Here is a 17089-nt window from a genome sequence, read left to right on the forward strand (position 1 = left end):
GATCGTTATATCTTGATTACTTTGATGATGGAAAACTGAATTTTCCAAAGCATATAATATTGCATGTATTTATGGCAGATATGGAAATATTGACATGAATATCCCTCAAACGTGCAAGTTGCAGTGAGATAGGAATATGATTTATTTACTTGTTAAAAGTGGTGGTTCCATGTGTGTGCATCCTCAAGTATCACAGCTTCATGATATCATTCCAACATGACCCAATTTTTTATTTTTTTGTTCCTGTTTATTTAACTGAAAGTATCCACTTCCATCTGGTATCTGATGGATCAAGCTGGGATTCAGAACTAAACTTTTGAAATTATTCTTGAGCTCTGTCACATTGGGCTGGACAAGCCTGCTTCTTTGTTGGCTACATTCTTCATTCTTGGCATGTCTTTTACACGGCAACGCAGTGCTGTGCAAGCTCAGGTAATGTTAGCAAATAGGTCAGGCTGGATTGTAAGATAGTGTTTGGCCTCGGGTGAGGTTAAGGTTCATACGCAACAAAAGAGAATGTCTGCCATGTTTGGGTCAGGTTTATATTCTCTCCAGTCTGGTCAAGTTTGGACTATATGTGTGATTGTGTAACAACAATCAAACAACAACAATCTTTTCACTGGAAAATGAAAGCGCATTTTAGCTTTCTCCATCATGGGCTGTTTTAATTAACATAAGGGTCTTTGCACAGGTGCACTTTGATTTCAAGGACACATGGCTTGACCACTGTTGGGTTGAAAAAAGGCTATATTACACATATATAAATAGTAAGATGTCCGAACTTTGACAAAAAAGTCATACTTAAGTATGTGGTCCAAATTTTGACAAAAAAGTCATACTTTAGTATGTGGTCCAAATTTTGACAAAAAAGTCATAGGTTAGTATGTGGTCCAAAATTTGACGAAAAAGTCATAGGTTAGTATGTGGTCCAAAATTTTACAAAAAAATCTACTTCAAAAAATAAAAGTTTTTGTACTAGAAATTATTAGAGGACAAGTTTGATTCGGCACTCCTGATCATTACACTCGGCTTTGATTAAATATTAGCAAAACAATATTGTTCACGTCAATTAAAAACAAAACAAAGCAAACACTTAATTTAGTCATTGCTGGCCTTGGTTATAAGAGTTCAGTTTTCATAAAGTAAACACATCATTTCAACCAACCAAATTAATATTAAAATAAATCCACATTTTGCCAAATACTGTATATCCTTCAACAGAACATGTTTTCTTTGCCCATAAATAAATGAGTGATCACTACAGTAATCTGCAGAAAACTAAATCAATACACTGAATGTCGTCTGATGCGACCCTTCCCTTAGTCACTCACCTCATGTCAATAAAGTCGTGAAATAAGTGTCGTGAGTTTGTGGTCACATCACCAGCAAATGGGAAGAATTTACTGTGAAACCTCTGTATTTTGGGGATAAAATGACTTCTACATCATTTAAAAAAATGTAAAATTATTTTAAATGCGGTACATCAGTAAATGATGGACTGTCACACCTGGTTAACGTCCGTACTGTGAGGCAGCAGAGGCGGCGGCGCCAGCCGTAACAAAAACATGCAGACACTGCTAAACACTAACTTTAAATGAAATAACCGTCACACAACGTTTTAAACCAAATGAACCCACAGACAACAATCATCTACACGTCATCCATACAATGTTGAGCAGTGCTGTCGTGTGTCGTTAAATAAAAGTCAGTAAGTAGATTGAATGATTATTAATATAGGTTGGAAAATTAAATTACAACAGTATATGAACGTTGACCTAGAAGAAGAAAATAAACACTTGCACCAGAAAGTGTGCTGATAATAAAATCTGAGAAGGTCACCAGAACATGATGATGTAAACCTCATAAAACCAAACAAAAATAAAACAAAAACCCTGCAATCATGTGGCTACATACAGTTCAGATATGTGATCTAACTGAGACGGAGAAATTCAAACAAACATCAGACCTGGTCTTTGTTTTTTGTTTTTTTTATAAACAGTGGAGTGTTTTTGCAGCAGTGGAGTCGTTAATGTCACAGATTGAGGACAAAGAGAGTTGTGAGGCTGCAAATGTCAGACCGTCTTACCACTGCGTCATCCACGTGTGAGCGGTCACTGATGAAGGAAGGTCGATGTTCCGGAGGGGAATTAGCTTTCCGGTTTGTTTGTTTTTCTTTTTCTTTAAATCCCAGTGAAAGAGTGAAACGTACGGAGTGTGACTGGTGTCCTGTGTCAATAGGAATCTTTTTGAGTCTGCATTTGATCCTGGATCCTCTGCAGCATCTCCTGCATCCGCCTCAGCTGACAACGAGACAAGAGATCAGGGTTAGTCCCAAAGTTAGAAACGCATCAATCAATCATTTTTATTTAACAAAAAAATATCATCAGAAAAAAAATCAATAACATGCACCAGACAAGACTGTCCTTTCTAGATCATGTGACCTCCCCTGACAAATCAGTTAGCTGCTTATGTTTTCATTTTTAACAACACATTAAAGTTGGTTGCACAAAAAAAAGTAGAAAGACAAGTGGGCACAAATGATGTCTTTATTTGACAAAATAATTGGATTAACGGAAAAGGGACGCACTTGAAATCATAATGATGAATGTCTGCTTTATCCATCTTTACCTAACATCTTTAACACATTCTTTCTCTTTCTACTCTAAGATTATACCAATTAACAAACATCTATTATGTCGATACTATTTTTAGACCTTAGATAGAAAAACACCGTCAGCACCTTCCTTATCATATGTACTGTTCTTATTGAGACAGTATGATGCTTTCCTTTCCTTTCCTTTCCTTTCCTTAAGTTGAAGGTTTGGGCTAAAAAAAAAAAAGGACACAAGTTAAAAACCTCTCATTTCCATATTTTCTGATGACCTCTGCTGTCAGGGTAAAAGTCTTCTTTTACAATGAGTAAAGAGTAATTTATATTCAGTGATTATATTACCAGCGTTGCTAAAAATAAAAAGTTACCGAGATACGAGAGTTTTTTTGAGGGCGGAGGTTATATCATAAATAAATAAATAAATAAATAAATAAATAAATAGAACTTGTTGGACATAAAGCTTTAAGGTCCAGGGGATGAGTGAGGATAAAGGCCAGTGATTTATACCAAAGTACCTTCTGAGAAAATATTGAGCTCTCAAAGTAACACCATTATCACCAACGTTTAAATACAGAGGTGTAAATAGGTCTTTTGTTCTCTCACGATCATCATATACTTCACACACTGGTATAGTGACATTAGATTAAAATTGGAGCGATGATATACGATGACTCTAATTATTCATATTTCATTTATTATTATGTTTTGACTCCAGTCAACATTCCTCAGCTCCACTCCGAGTATTTCTGATTTTCCTCCACCAGAGGAGGCTCAGTGTGAGAACCGTGGGCACAGGGTGTGGAGTACTCTATGTGTACACTGATTCATGTTTTTTTAAGCTGCTCATTGTCAGCTTCAGAAAACATGACCTGAGTGCGTTTCAAAACAAAGATTGTGTGAGACAAAGACACTCAGAGAGCTTCATCCTTTATCACGCGAGGCTGAGTCTCGGCTTCGGGCTGAGAGTGTGAGAGCTTGTGGTGCTCAGTGCTGTGATCACACTGGTCACTGTGACCATGTTGGTGCTGATGTGACTCCAGTTCATGGTCTGCGGGCCGTACCTCGTCATCTTTCTCCCGGATGAGCTTTTCCGTCTCGCTGTCTGTCCCTCCGGTCACCGCAGGGAGGGGGAAGTCTGTTCCGCTCTCCCTGGTTAATTTACTGCAGGGGGGGATTCAAGTTGTACAGAAGTTAAAAAAAATTGGCTATCAGATGTTTTTTGGAAATGTCAACACAAATCCCCCTCAGAGTACTAACAGGTTATTGTTGCTACACATATTTGCCAATGTGGTTTGTCTGTGCAGAGAATGGCGTCTCTTCCACCTCAATGTCTTTAAAAGTAGTTTTAGTATTTTTGCCCATTCTCCTTTCTCCTCCCCTCCTACATCACAAGTCGTGAGAGGCTTTTTTTCACTGACAAACAGCTTAACCTCACAAGCTGAGAGGAGTGTGGAGTTTGTGGAGATTGTGGAGGTCTGGCTGCTGACTGGATAATGGGTTGTGGGTTGTGCTTGTGAGTTTCTCACAAGAGACCAACATCCCAGAGCAAACACTGCAAATCAGTGACTTAACCTGTATGTTAACTTAAAACTGTGGATGCATTACTTTTAAATCCAAACAGAAGTCTGTTACATTTTAGGGATGGGATTCACAGCGTACCTCACGATGTGCTACGACACGCGATACATGCTCCACGATGCGACAGACTACAACGTGTAATCAATTTACTGCAAGACAATCTTACATCGATGCATCGCGATATCTGTCTAACCGAAGAAAACAAAACATAACAAAAAGTTAAGTGTGCAGGATTTCTCTATTGATTCACAACATAGTGAACAAAGTGCATAAAGTCTCAATCAATCAATCGTATCACTGATCGTATTGCACGAGGAAGGACGGCGATATATCAACAAATCGAATGAGGTCACACAGAGCTGAATGAGCCAATCAGCTCCACATGCATGTCTCTCTCTCTCTGTGTTCCTCAGAATAGCAGCGTTTAGATCTTGTGTCGCCCAGTGACATTTGCACGCTGCATGCAGGAAGTGATTTGGTGAACTGTTTTGGCAAGACAGACGGAAGCAACAGCAACATTGAGCACCGACTGTGCTCTCAGAGGTAAAAAAGAAAGAAAAAAACCCCCTGGTCATTCAGCAGTTTGCCTCCGTCTGCCCCTGAGCTGCTGCTGCATTCACACAAACACTCCCTCACTGTGATAGTGTTGCTTGATAGATCCAATTTTTTCAGATGTAGCATACAAATTATGTTACAGGCAGAATAATAACATCAAGTATCAAATATCATCAGACGTTTTACATGTTTCACTGTAACTTTAAATACAGTATTTTCACTACCTTCTCTATAAATAATGTACAGTACTTAAGAATATGTGTTATCTCTTTATTTCTCTTGGTGTCTAAACTTTAAATTAGATTTAAAGAGATAATGCAGATTCTAACCTGGTGGATTTCAATGGTCTATGAAATTATGAAATCTATGAAAGTACCAGAGTAGTAGAGTATGTTTGTTTCTCTCTCTGTCTGTGTGTGTGTGTCCTGTGCGTCAGTGTTGAGCATACTTGCGGTTACGTTCCTTCACGACCATGCGGGTCATGCTCTGGATGCACTGGGCCCTGTAGTTCTCGTAGTGGGTCTCTCGGGTCACGTCCTTGAGATCTTGCATGTGCGAGCGAACGAGCATGTTCCTCAGCTTCACGAAGTCACAGTGTGCCGAGTTCTCTACTGCAAAACACAACGTGGAGATCAGTTGTCACCAGAGATCTCACTGATCTCATAAATATAATAATATGCAAGTAGAGACGTGAAGAGATGTGCTCTACCTTCAACGATGCCCCAGGGGTATAGACGACCACGCACCCTCTTCCCTTTGGCCTCCACCACTGTGTTGCTGCCGATCACTGCAAAGGGAATACTCTCCTTGTGTGGAGAACACAAAAAGTCATTCAATTAAAATGTGAGAGGAACAAGAGAACTACTTTTCTTGCAATCTTAAAATTGAACATGCTATTATTCCTACTTTTTTGTTTATAGAGTAACACATATCAGCATCCAGTTCTCATATTCCCTGTACATGTTCACATTTGTTTACTAACTCTCACCTTTAGCTCCAGGTCCTGCTGCTTAAACTCCTCGTCCTCGTCAGAGTCACAGTCAGGGAACTGGTATATCTTGATGCCGTACTGCTCGATCTCCTCTCTGATCTGCAGAGTGACGACAACAACAACAATAACACACGTCTGCTGTGACATCTCAGTTTCAAAACCTGTACGGGACAGAATCTCTTGCCTTGATTTTCTTTTTCTTGACTTCATTCGGGGTGAGCGTGTCGGCTTTGGCCAAAACGGGGACGATGTTAACCTTCTCGTGCAGAGCTTTCATAAACTCCACGTCCAAAGGTCGAAGGCTGGAGGAAATAAAACACATGAAAGAGAACACTCTTGTGTTTGTTGTAATACTCTCATACTCTACACTCTTTACATGATGTGACATTTGTAGCTGTTGTAGTTAATGAACCTTTCCAAATATACTCTGGGATAAACAACATTATGATGCGGGACAACGGTTTCAGTTATTCAACTACCTAATTCCGGACTGTGATTTAATTTAGACCCTTTTGAAATTTCTTTCAGACAATAACACAATGTTTCAGGTGCACCGTGTTTGAGTCTGAGGAGTAATAACTGAAGCTCGTCAACAGAGGGAGCACTTCCTCCACTGATGTGACTTTTCAAACAAAGCGCTGCCGCATTGCTGGAGGTTTATGGCACAGTAGAGCCTCAGTGTGTGCAGCAATGTGGAACAGTACAAGTTGACAAATGTGCTGAAAAGAACCACCATCAGCACTCAAACGTCTGATTAAAGCAGGAGGACTGCAGCAGACGTAAATGCAGCTAAAGGCAGCAGAGAACCTCCAACATTAACAATTTATGGGACAGAATCTTTGAAAGGAAGTAGTAGATGTTTAAAGTAAATTATTCTGCTTGCTAAGTGAGCTTGACTAAGGTGAATTAACTGTGATGAATGCTCTTCAGAAAATGGGAAGGTAATGGTCAACAGTGAGACTCGCTTCCTGCTGTTTTCTTTATTGTGGAGGCCGGGGAGGGAAACTAATCCCCGGACGAGCTCTGCAGGTTTGTCGTACCCGTGACCAAAGGGTGAGATGAAATAGAGGCAGCAGTGTACGCGGTTGTCCTGGATGTTCTTGCGGTTGAGGCCGCTCTCGTCCCTGAAGTACTGCTCGAACTGCTGGTCAATGTAGTCGGCGACTGACTTCCAGCTACGGCAGAAACACACACACACACACACACACACACGCACACACACAGTCATTCTGGGGAAACAGCTGCACGTGACTTTTTAAATCACAGCTCTGCTAAAATAAGGTTATCCAGCTGCTCTCTGTGAAGATTCCCAGATTCATTCAGACTGAGAATGTGTTATTCATGCAACATGTACCATTCAGTGTTGTTGACAGCATCTCCGAACCCAGGCGTGTCCACGATGGTGAGCTTTAATTTGACACCTTTCTCCTCTATGTCCACTGTGTGTTTGGTGATTTCTACTGTTTGTGTGATTCGCTCTGGAGGACAAACACAAACCACAGTAAAACAAATATCCATCAAACACATATAAAAAAAATATAAATTGTACTCGATTTGAAACAACGCAATTATCAAACTGCAAAAAATGCAATAACTTTAATAACTTACAAAAAATGTAACCAATAGCTGGAATACATTCATAATTTTAATTTTAAGTTTTTATCCTTGTGTTCCTCATCATTAAAAGGTCCAGCATAAGAAATTTAATATCATATTTGAGCTGTATTTTCATTAAAATATTATCAAAGAAAAAGTGTACAGTTTTCTTCATGTTCTAATTAGCTTTTTATATTATTTTATCATAACATACAGCATAATTGATTGCAATATGCAACTTTACACCTAGATGGCACTAAATCCAACACACTGGGATATAATGTTTAGTCTTTTGTCTATTACAGAGTGAATATAAAGGTAACACTATCTTTCCAAAAACAAAAAAAAGCAATATCTGTGAGAAATCGCATTTTGGTGATGCTAAAATCACAGCTTCCTCACCTTCAGCATTAAGCAGCTTCCTATCTTTGTAAAGATCTGTGAGAAACAGACTGTTGACCAGAGTGGACTTTCCCAGGCCAGACTCCCCTTCAAACAAAGAACAACAAAGACAAAATGACTCAGGTCAAGACTGTGCAGTTAAGTCAAAGTCAAAGGCCGTGCCTCAGATCTAGTGTCTGCTTATGTGAATATGAGGGGTTTACCTGCCACCATGAGTGTGAAGTCAAATCCCTTCTTAACCGACTTGCGATGCACCTGGTTTGGCAATGTTGCAAAACCAACATATTCCTTATCCTGGTCCTGAAAAAGCAGAGAAATATGATGTGAGAATAACTCAGCGAGACGCACATCTCCACATAGATATAACATTTCAAACGGTATTTTTCCATGCTTCTATCAAGCGTCCCAAAAAAGATATACAAGAATGAAGCAATGTTACCACCAGAAAGCTTCCAACAACTCAAACTGTTCCACTAAAAGAAAACAAGCACATATCAACCTTTTTCTTCCAAACCTGATACGATCACACACCAGCAGTTTGAGATAACTGTCAAACACATCACAGCACACTGAAGATTTGGAACCTTAATGGCAAAAAGTAAACCCCACAGGGTTTTTTCCCCCCTTCTCTTTGATTTCCCTGCTCAGACCTCCATGTGTTACCTCGTTATTTTCATAAGGATCGAATCGACCCCAAGGGCTCTTGGGCCTGGGAGGACAGACGAGGGACGACACGTCAAACTCCAAACTCCTGCTCTGCGGCAAACTGGGGTCTGAGCCTGAGTCAGACTGTGCACTACTCGCCACAGGGGGCTGCAAATAAGACGGGGTGTGGGGACGATCTTCACCCACAGCTTCCCCATCTGCATCATGAGGGTCTATACCCTGGTGGTCATGGTAGTCATGGTGGTGTTCATGGTGATGATGGTGACTGTGCCCTCCCTGGTGGTGAGGGTCTTGCATAATGTTCTCTACCTCTGAGTCGTCTGACAGGCTTGAGTGCTGGAGAGACGTCATGGAGGAAGAGAGTGAGGTGAGGTGGAGCGGAAAAAACAGGTGGAGGCAAAGACAGAGGAAAGGTGTAACAGGGAAGAGACAGTGATGCAGGGAATAGAAAAAGAACATCTTTAGAATTGTTCTTTACAGAAGTCATTGTACTTTACAGGTGTCAAAAAAAAATAATGCATTGGGGAGATGCAGATAGGGCTGGGCCGTGGTTTTTGAATCAATTTTAAGACGAAACTGCAGGAAACAATGCTGTAAAAATCTTGGCGCATTCTTGCAGTCTCATTTCTGTGCACTTGGACCTTCTCGACATTACCTTCCTTCATTAAACAAGCACCAATCTCTCAGAACACAACGCACGCTAAGCCCTGTCTTCCTCCGCAATTTTGGTAAATGAGCTCCGTCTCTGGTCACACATTTCCACACGCTTCGAGGCAGCCAATCATGAGCACCGTTAGATCTCAGTCAAAGACTATGATGCATGTTTCTTGGTTCACTGACATAGATAAGATAAACTCCTCAGGTACCAATATTTGGCATCTAATGACAAAACATTTTAGGTGACACAGAGGAAGTTCAATACCACAGAAGTTCAGCTCCAGACACAGACAGAGTAATGAAAAGACATGTTCGTCTTTTGAGCCAGATGTTGAGCAATCATTGCAAATAGGCAGATTTTAGTCACGTTTAAGAGATTGTTGGATTCCTGTAAAACTAATATAGAATGAGCGCGTAATTGTACATTCATAGAGAGAGAAATATGTCATTAATTCGTCCAATGAAGGACGGGTCACTTCACAACTGAAGATAGGAAAAAAACAGAACTTTACCTATGAGGAGATACCCAGCTGATGTTTGAGCTACTGTGCATATACCAGTAACAGCAGCTGTAACTGGAGCACAAAGATAAATAATGTAGTGACGCCCAGAAAGCAATGAGGCCATTTAAGATTCATCTGTAGGTCCATACTGTGACTCTGCTCTCATGTTTATATGTATATACAACACACAGAAGATGGTAATGAGGGGTAAGTGTGGAATGGCTTTCTGTGACAAATCCCGTGAAACGCCAAGTTGCAGCTTCTGATCAGAATAATGACCCAAAAGGCTTAGCAGGTGAAGTCGAGTAGATCATGATTTTGTCGCTTAACTCTGATCAATCAGAAACTATGAATGGATAAGGAGAATTCAGGGGAGTTAAGGGGTTTTGACATGATTAATACCTGTTCACCGGCATGGTCCCTGTTATGATCAGGGGTGGCAGGGCAGCAGTCCTGCTCGTCTGATGAAGAGTGGGCCTCATGGTCACTGTCCTCCATTGCAACTGGGGCAACAGAGCACTCTGCAATCTCCAACCAGAAGGGAATAGACTTGTGTGCAGGTTTTTGAATGATGAAAAAAAAAGAAGGGGTTTGACAAGAGGAGTGAATGTGTCCAAGCAATGGAGACAAAAGGGAAGATGGAAGAAAAAGAAAAGAAAAGAAAGAAAAAAACATTAAATAAAAGCAAAGTTAAAAGGCAGCGTGTGGTAAATGGTATGAAAGCAGAGCAGATGAGATAAATGTTTGGTTTGAAGATGAGTGATCGATGTGCAATGGCCTTTTGGGAGCTGTTGTTTCCACTTTTCACTGTAACATAATGTAATTGGTCCAACATCCTGGCCTCCTGTCAATTCTATTAGATCCTATAATGTCTTCCTCACCACTGCTCCAGCCACTGTCAGTGGCAACAGATCAGACTGTTACATTTAGTTATGAGAGAACCATTCAAAAGGTTGATGAAAATTTTAATGCATTACTGTCAAGTCACTCTGCAGTCAAGAATCACCAACTGTTTCATGCCATTACATGTTAACCTCACTGGAAACTACTTAAAGCCTGATGCAAGTTTGATAACCTTCCATCAATGTTCAAACAGAGTCAAAAAGCTTCTCGTAAAACCATAAAAAAAGATCCACGTCCTCCATCCTTGTTTTAATCATGTTGCTATTTAAAGCTTAATGGAAGAGAAGCAATTGATAGTTGAAATCAGTAAATCAGTGACCTGATTTCCTGTGCTCACAACCAAAGATCTAGAGATCAATGTCCGACGTGGTGCATCCTGTGACCTACATAGAGGAGATGGTTGATCACAAAGCTCAAACAACTTTGGAGCTAAAATACAAAGTTTACTGTTGAATTTCACACTTTCTTTTTCAAAGAGACATGAACATTTTCTTAAGCAATATCAGTTACACTCTCGTGGAAATCACAACTTACACTACTGCGGAAAACAACATTAAAGCACAAGTCGATTCTCCCACAGAAAACTTAGTTTTTAGAGTTATAACACAGACCGTTGCTCTCCATTGCTCCATGCAGGGCCTCACCTCTAGAACCTCTCACCAGCGTGTGCAGTCTCTTCTTCTTGCCTCCGAGTGAACTGCTCCTCATGCTCGCTCTAACAGGCAGCAGACACAGCAGGCTGCGGCATTTATACTCCACTGGCCGAGAGGACACAACGTCCTTCCATCCCATCGAGCCACTCAGTGCCCGGGGGAACTGATCAGCAGCACTGATGAGCAACATGTCACCGTTCACAAAAAACACACCAACCAACAAACAAACGAAATACACACGTTTACAGCTGCAGACAATAAAACAGTTCTCTTACACAATTCTCACTTTGGCGAGAGCAAGATATTTTATTTTGGAGTCACTCGACTAATGGATTACTCTGCCAATCATTTTACCAAGCAGCAACATTAAAAGAGAAAAAAAAAGCAAGGACTGTAAATTAATTGTCACCAAACTGTGAGATCAGCGTCAAGAGCTGCTGCACTCATAAATTATCTATTAAACACAGCCTGCTGCGCTAATGACTTCACTAATCAAGCGGATCATAAACTATTTATCTGGCAGTGTTTGTCTTCACATACCACATTAAGCATTAAAGGAGAACTCATTCAAATGCAGTAGATGCAGCAAGATGCTCCAAATGGTGTGTGTGTTTGTCTTTTGGAGAGACATTCCCATGCACAATGATGAAATGTCTAGGATACAGCCTCACAAGGCAAGACACTTAGCTCATCCTTCATCAATTCTCCTACTGCACTCCATTAAAAACTTACATTTAAACAACTGTTATGCAGAGCGTTTCTGCAGCTCCACCCACACTCCTGACACATCTGAACATCACCTCTTTCCTGTTCCTCTAAACCAGATGAGTGTTGATCCGTGATATGATCATTGTTGATATTAAAGGTTTTGGAAAAAAAATGTGCTTAAGTTACTAGAACAAATTAAAATGTTCCATTTATTACTGCGACTATAACAAATCAAAACATAACGCCCTTAAAGGGTCCCTAAAAGGATTATAGGAGTATTAAAATAATCTGTTGATTTCTCTTGAGCTTATTCATTTGGAGTCAGCTGGAAGAAAACACTGTCAGAGATATCACAACAAAGTAGACGCACAAGATAAAGATAGATTAACACTGGTGAAGTTTGGTTTCGATAGAGTTGATGTCATCGTGTTTCACAGTTGGACAGACTTATCCACCCAGAGCTGCTTTTTGTTCCACAGCAGGAAAAACTCTTGATATGAAATTAGTCTTTCCAGTCACTTTATTGTGTCCACACCCAGGAGTTTGTTCAACTGAATTAAGCCATCCTGCTCTCACACACAAGTAGCAATTTATCCATGAGTTTAATCCAACTAAATTGCTCTTTTGCGTCACTCCTTCATACCAGTTTCCCAAAGATTAATTGCACAGCAGGTGAAGTTTTTACTCTTCCAAGCCAATCAGCAGTCAAAACATGTCATCAGGAGACGACATGTAGCCACGGGAATCACAAGACATGAAAGAGCAGATCATTTAATGCTATTATAGTAGTTATCGAGGCCAACTGTGGACTGAGGCGTGTGTGTGACTTTGGAGGTAACACAGTTGGAGAGGAAAGAGAAATATTTACCCAGCAAAAGTTATAATCATTCTTAACGTATAATGAAAGATGAATTGTTTATTTACAGGAAAAACAAACGGACAAAATTACTATGATTTTGTAGCATATTATCTTTGCAAAAACAAACAACATAAACAGATCAGCCACAACAATAAAACAGGTGACTGGGTTTAATGTAGTGGCTGACCAGTGTGTTTCTGACTTTGTCAAGATATGAAGTCATTGACAATGTTTAAAAGTTAAGAGTGTTGAGAATAAAATGCTCGGCTGTAATATTTGAACAAATTGCTAATGAACATTTCAGGTTTCTCTCTCTCTTGACTTTTGCAAGTTCAATCTGATTCACTGCTATACAAATAAAACTGAGTGAGATCAATGAAAACTGCCTCTCACTGGCAGCTACTTCTTATGTTTAAATATTCAAGTTACATTGAAACATCTCGATCAAAGAAAACCAAAGTCATGCTGTCGTGTATCAAGTAGATAAGTTACTGATGCCACTTTTCCACTATCCAGTTCCAGCACGCTTCGGCTTGGCACAGCCCTGCATGGTTTGGTATAGTTTTCCATTACTATAGTACCTACTCAACGTGGGCGGAGTCATCATAGCATGGCTGACTGAAACTGCTGAGACTTTCTTTTATACGCGACACAAACACAAACTAGTGACTTGCAAAGCAGTTGTTTTCCATGTACCGAATCATTAGACTCAGAGATTTGTTTACAGAATTGCTCACTACTTCCTGCACGACCGGAGCACAGACGTCGTCAGTGCAGTCGCTAAACACACCAGTTAAATGTTGTGATTTTTGACATTTACATGCTAAATGTTGGAGATTAACGCATGTCTTCAGGATTTTTAAGTCTGTTTAACTGATCTACAGTTTGGCATTGTTCGGTTTTGATTCTTGTGTTGGATGTTGCACTCATGACTCTGACCAATCAGTGGATGGCAGTCTGTCGACGTCACACATAGTATCGGCTCAGCTCGCTTGGAACCTTGTCAGAGCAGGAACTAAACCAGGTACCAGGTACTATCGCTAATAGAAAAGCAAAAAAAAACCCACGAAACTGGGTGGTGGAAAAGCGCCATAAGATACCTAAAACAAAAACTACTATATATCATCCACAATGACAAACTCATAAATGAAACATACCATAAAAACTCTTCAGATAAAGTTAAGAAAGCAGCCAAACACCTTCCACTGTGGCATACCTTCATGTAGGATTAACAAAATTGTCAATATTAACTTGAAGATGCCCCTACTGGGCTCTGACGTCAGTTACACACATCTTCTTGAGGCTGACACACACACACCCACACCCACACCCACACACACAGTGTCCCACAGGAGTGATTCTCAGCTGAGACCTGAGCCAATTACAATTTCTATAATTGGCCAAAGTGACATTTTAGTGGAAGTAACCTTATATCATCAGTGACAGCCTGCAGAGTTTGCCTGTGATGAAAAGCAATGAGCCTCAGACCAGCTGAAACCACAGTGCGGCTGGAATGATGCAGCTGGAGCGAGATACATGGGAAAACTCTGGGACAAATGAGCCTTCATATACAGTAAAACAACACCAGCTTGATTAGCTTTAAAGACTTCCTTACAAAATCCATTCATAATATCTACATGAACAGGGACAATTAAACAATGGTATGCAGACGGGAACATTAAGGCTTTGTTAATAACAACACATTTGACTTTGTCAGCAGCTGCTTCTTTGGCATTTCCTGCTACACTGATAAAAAATGCTCTTGTGGTGTTTTGATGTCAGCCTACAGCTCGTGCGGGATCTAAGATCTGCTCTGTAGGAGATGTTGGCCTGGAATGTCCTGTTATGTAAATATGTAAAGTGAGGCTTAAGCATCAGTTCGACCGTAGAGTTGTTTAGTGCATGTGAAGTCCAGACCAATGGATCAGATCATTTTAATGAAATATAATTAGTAGGTCTGAAAGACAAATGGTAGCTTTCACAGTAACAAAAACAAATCATGTGCTTTGTAGTCTTTTCTTCAAAGCCTTTCAAAAAGACGAACGTAAGCATGTCAAGACATTTTACAGTAAAGTGACAAAACTATGGCATATGGTCCATGAGAAACAACTGAAGGACATGAAACCTGTTGTATATTTGAACTTGCTGTTTTGTAGATGTTGGATTGTGGTGGTGGGTTTTTCTGCTGCAGTGATGATGGACGATGATTCATTATATGAAAACAGCTCCCAGGGGGGAAATCCTACTTCAAATACCCCCTGTATTTAACATGGGAAATGCAATCAAATGTGGCCAAAAGTCATAAAGAAACTACACAGCATGTTATTGACCTTTTTTGATGGAAACAGATTTCAGCTGCAGAGGAGATGCAGTCAACATGCAGTCATTTATGTCTCAGCTACAATAATTATTATGCTATTATTCAGTGAATGCTTGGCAGAAGTTACCCTTTGTGTCACAAATGCTTATTAAGCTACATGCGGGTAAATGATGGGTTTGTACATTAAACTACTCCTCCATTTCAGTTTTGCAAGAAAAAGGATGAACCAAAATGTGGACATTCACTATCAGACACACCAGTCTGCTTATGTTTCCTTAAAAAGTGAATTTTGTATGATGCACAGGCTGAAAACTAGTGAGGTTTCCCCTTGTGGCGAGGCCAGTAGCAGGTGGTGAAGTAAGCCATGTGCACTCTGTGTGAATGCTGTGGTTGTTTTCATCGTTATAGTGGGCTCTGTGTGAAGCTGGCTCAATACACACACACGCGCACACACACACACACACACACACACAGAGGGAGGGGGGGGAGAGAGAGAGAGAAAGAGAGAGAGCGAGAGAGAGAGTGAGAGAGAGGGAGGAAACAGAAATAGCCCAGCCAACATCATACACTCCCACAGCTATAGAGCTCATGTAAATTTACACAGTACTGTGCAAAATGTAATTGTTGCAGAATATATGGGAAACATGTATGCCGCTTTAAAAGAAAAATTTTATCTGAAAAAATAAGTAAGTAACAAAAAAAAAACAAGCTTCTACAGGTTTAAAAACATCAAGTATTTAGTGTGACATACGCTTACACTTAATCCACAGCACATCCCTGACTATTACTACTATTTAGGTCTATTAAGACAGGTTTATTCAACACATGCTTGACCATTACACACACACACACACACACACACACACACACACACACACACGTGGTATAAGTTAAACCAATTGACAGTTCGCTAATAGAGCTCCAAAACTTCACATGACTGGGTTTCTATGAACCGCCATGTTGGCGGCAGGAAAACTATCCACAGTCATATGGGACAACATTTTTCAATAGCTGAGCAGAAACTTGTCATTGCTCTCACTTAAGAACAAGGCCCTGGTTACGTACTCTCATGTGAATGGTCTGGTAAGTGTGTGGCTTCATGGGTGTCATCTAAACTGCAATGAACCAACAACTCTGCACATGCACAGAGGAAAAGTACAGCTGCAGATAACTGCCTTTGATGGTTGTGGAAAAACAGGGAGTGAGTGACACACACACAGTTTTAATTGGCGGGTATGTGAGAAGGAAAACAACAACCACATACCTCCGTATCACTGCTCATTTCTGAAATTGCCGCCATATCATGCCTCCATAACCAGAAATTGGTAGGCTATTCCTCAAATGTCATCATGCTTCACAGTTGGCTATTCCTCACATTTCTCCACACAGCAGAAAGAAGAAAAGAGACAGAAAGCAGTAAAGAGGCTCCTCAGTCTCATTGTCAACAAATTTGACAATGTGCCATTTCTACACATGCCCCTCACACATCTTGAGGTACACCATCAACCTCTGTCACTCTGTATCTGGAGCCATCCAAGGCCAGTCTGCAGCTGATATGCAAATAAGCAGCAATAGCATCAGCAGTTTGTGTGTGCAGAGTGGTCCTGACCGCAGAAGAAGAGATGCTGCTCTGTGAGGAGCTAGACAACATCTGTCCTGCAGCTTTGCAACAAGCCTCTTGTGCCCTATTTCTTAAAGCCATGTGTGAGACCTCAACACACAACGTCAATCATTGCGCTTACACTCATGCACATTAAATCTTGTTGCCATTGTCACCAGCACATGTGAATTAAAGGAGAGAATAATAGTGAATGTGCCAGTTTATAAATGAATGGAATAAGGTTAAGATTTTAAGAGCGAAGACTGATGACAACAACAACAACAGCAGCATGCCCACATCTCACAATGGCCGTCTCAGCCACAGACCTCCCAGCTGACAGTACCAGGGCTAGAGTGGCACAAGAGAAATCTGTGTTTTGTGTTTGTGTGTGTGCATGCATGTGCCAAAAAGCCATTATTGACCTGACCTTGTCAGGACCTGTAGTCCCTGTGAAGACCAAAACCTGATCCTAATGAGGCAGAACCTA

General features: G+C 40.5%; 1 protein-coding gene across 8 annotated transcripts in view; it reads right to left on the reverse strand.

Annotated features, from left to right (window-relative positions):
* Window positions 1-1766: 1766 nt before the first annotated feature.
* Window positions 1767-17089, reverse strand: part of sept4b (septin 4b) — a 41514-nt gene continuing 26191 nt past the window's right edge. For 2 of the 8 annotated variants that reach the window (XM_044032563.1, XM_044032565.1), the window contains 9 exons: window positions 7937-8033; window positions 7734-7820; window positions 7090-7213; window positions 6776-6910; window positions 5920-6037; window positions 5733-5834; window positions 5454-5550; window positions 5193-5355; window positions 2820-3772 (listed from right to left, as the gene is read on the reverse strand). In XM_044032563.1, coding sequence (XP_043888498.1) covers window positions 3523-3772; window positions 5193-5355; window positions 5454-5550; window positions 5733-5834; window positions 5920-6037; window positions 6776-6910; window positions 7090-7213; window positions 7734-7820; window positions 7937-8033 — 1173 coding nt within the window. In that variant the 3' untranslated portion in view covers window positions 2820-3522. Of the gene's footprint in view, window positions 2301-2819; window positions 3773-5192; window positions 5356-5453; window positions 5551-5732; window positions 5835-5919; window positions 6038-6775; window positions 6911-7089; window positions 7214-7733; window positions 7821-7936; window positions 8034-8396; window positions 8736-9961; window positions 10109-11106; window positions 11459-16266; window positions 16621-17089 lie in introns of those variants that run through there. The other 6 variants (XM_044032559.1, XM_044032561.1, XM_044032558.1 and 3 more) reach the window with 6 other exon arrangements.

The sequence above is a fragment of the Solea senegalensis genome, linkage group LG8 (assembly GCF_019176455.1).
Source record: "Solea senegalensis isolate Sse05_10M linkage group LG8, IFAPA_SoseM_1, whole genome shotgun sequence".
Lineage (NCBI taxonomy): Eukaryota > Metazoa > Chordata > Actinopteri > Pleuronectiformes > Soleidae > Solea > Solea senegalensis.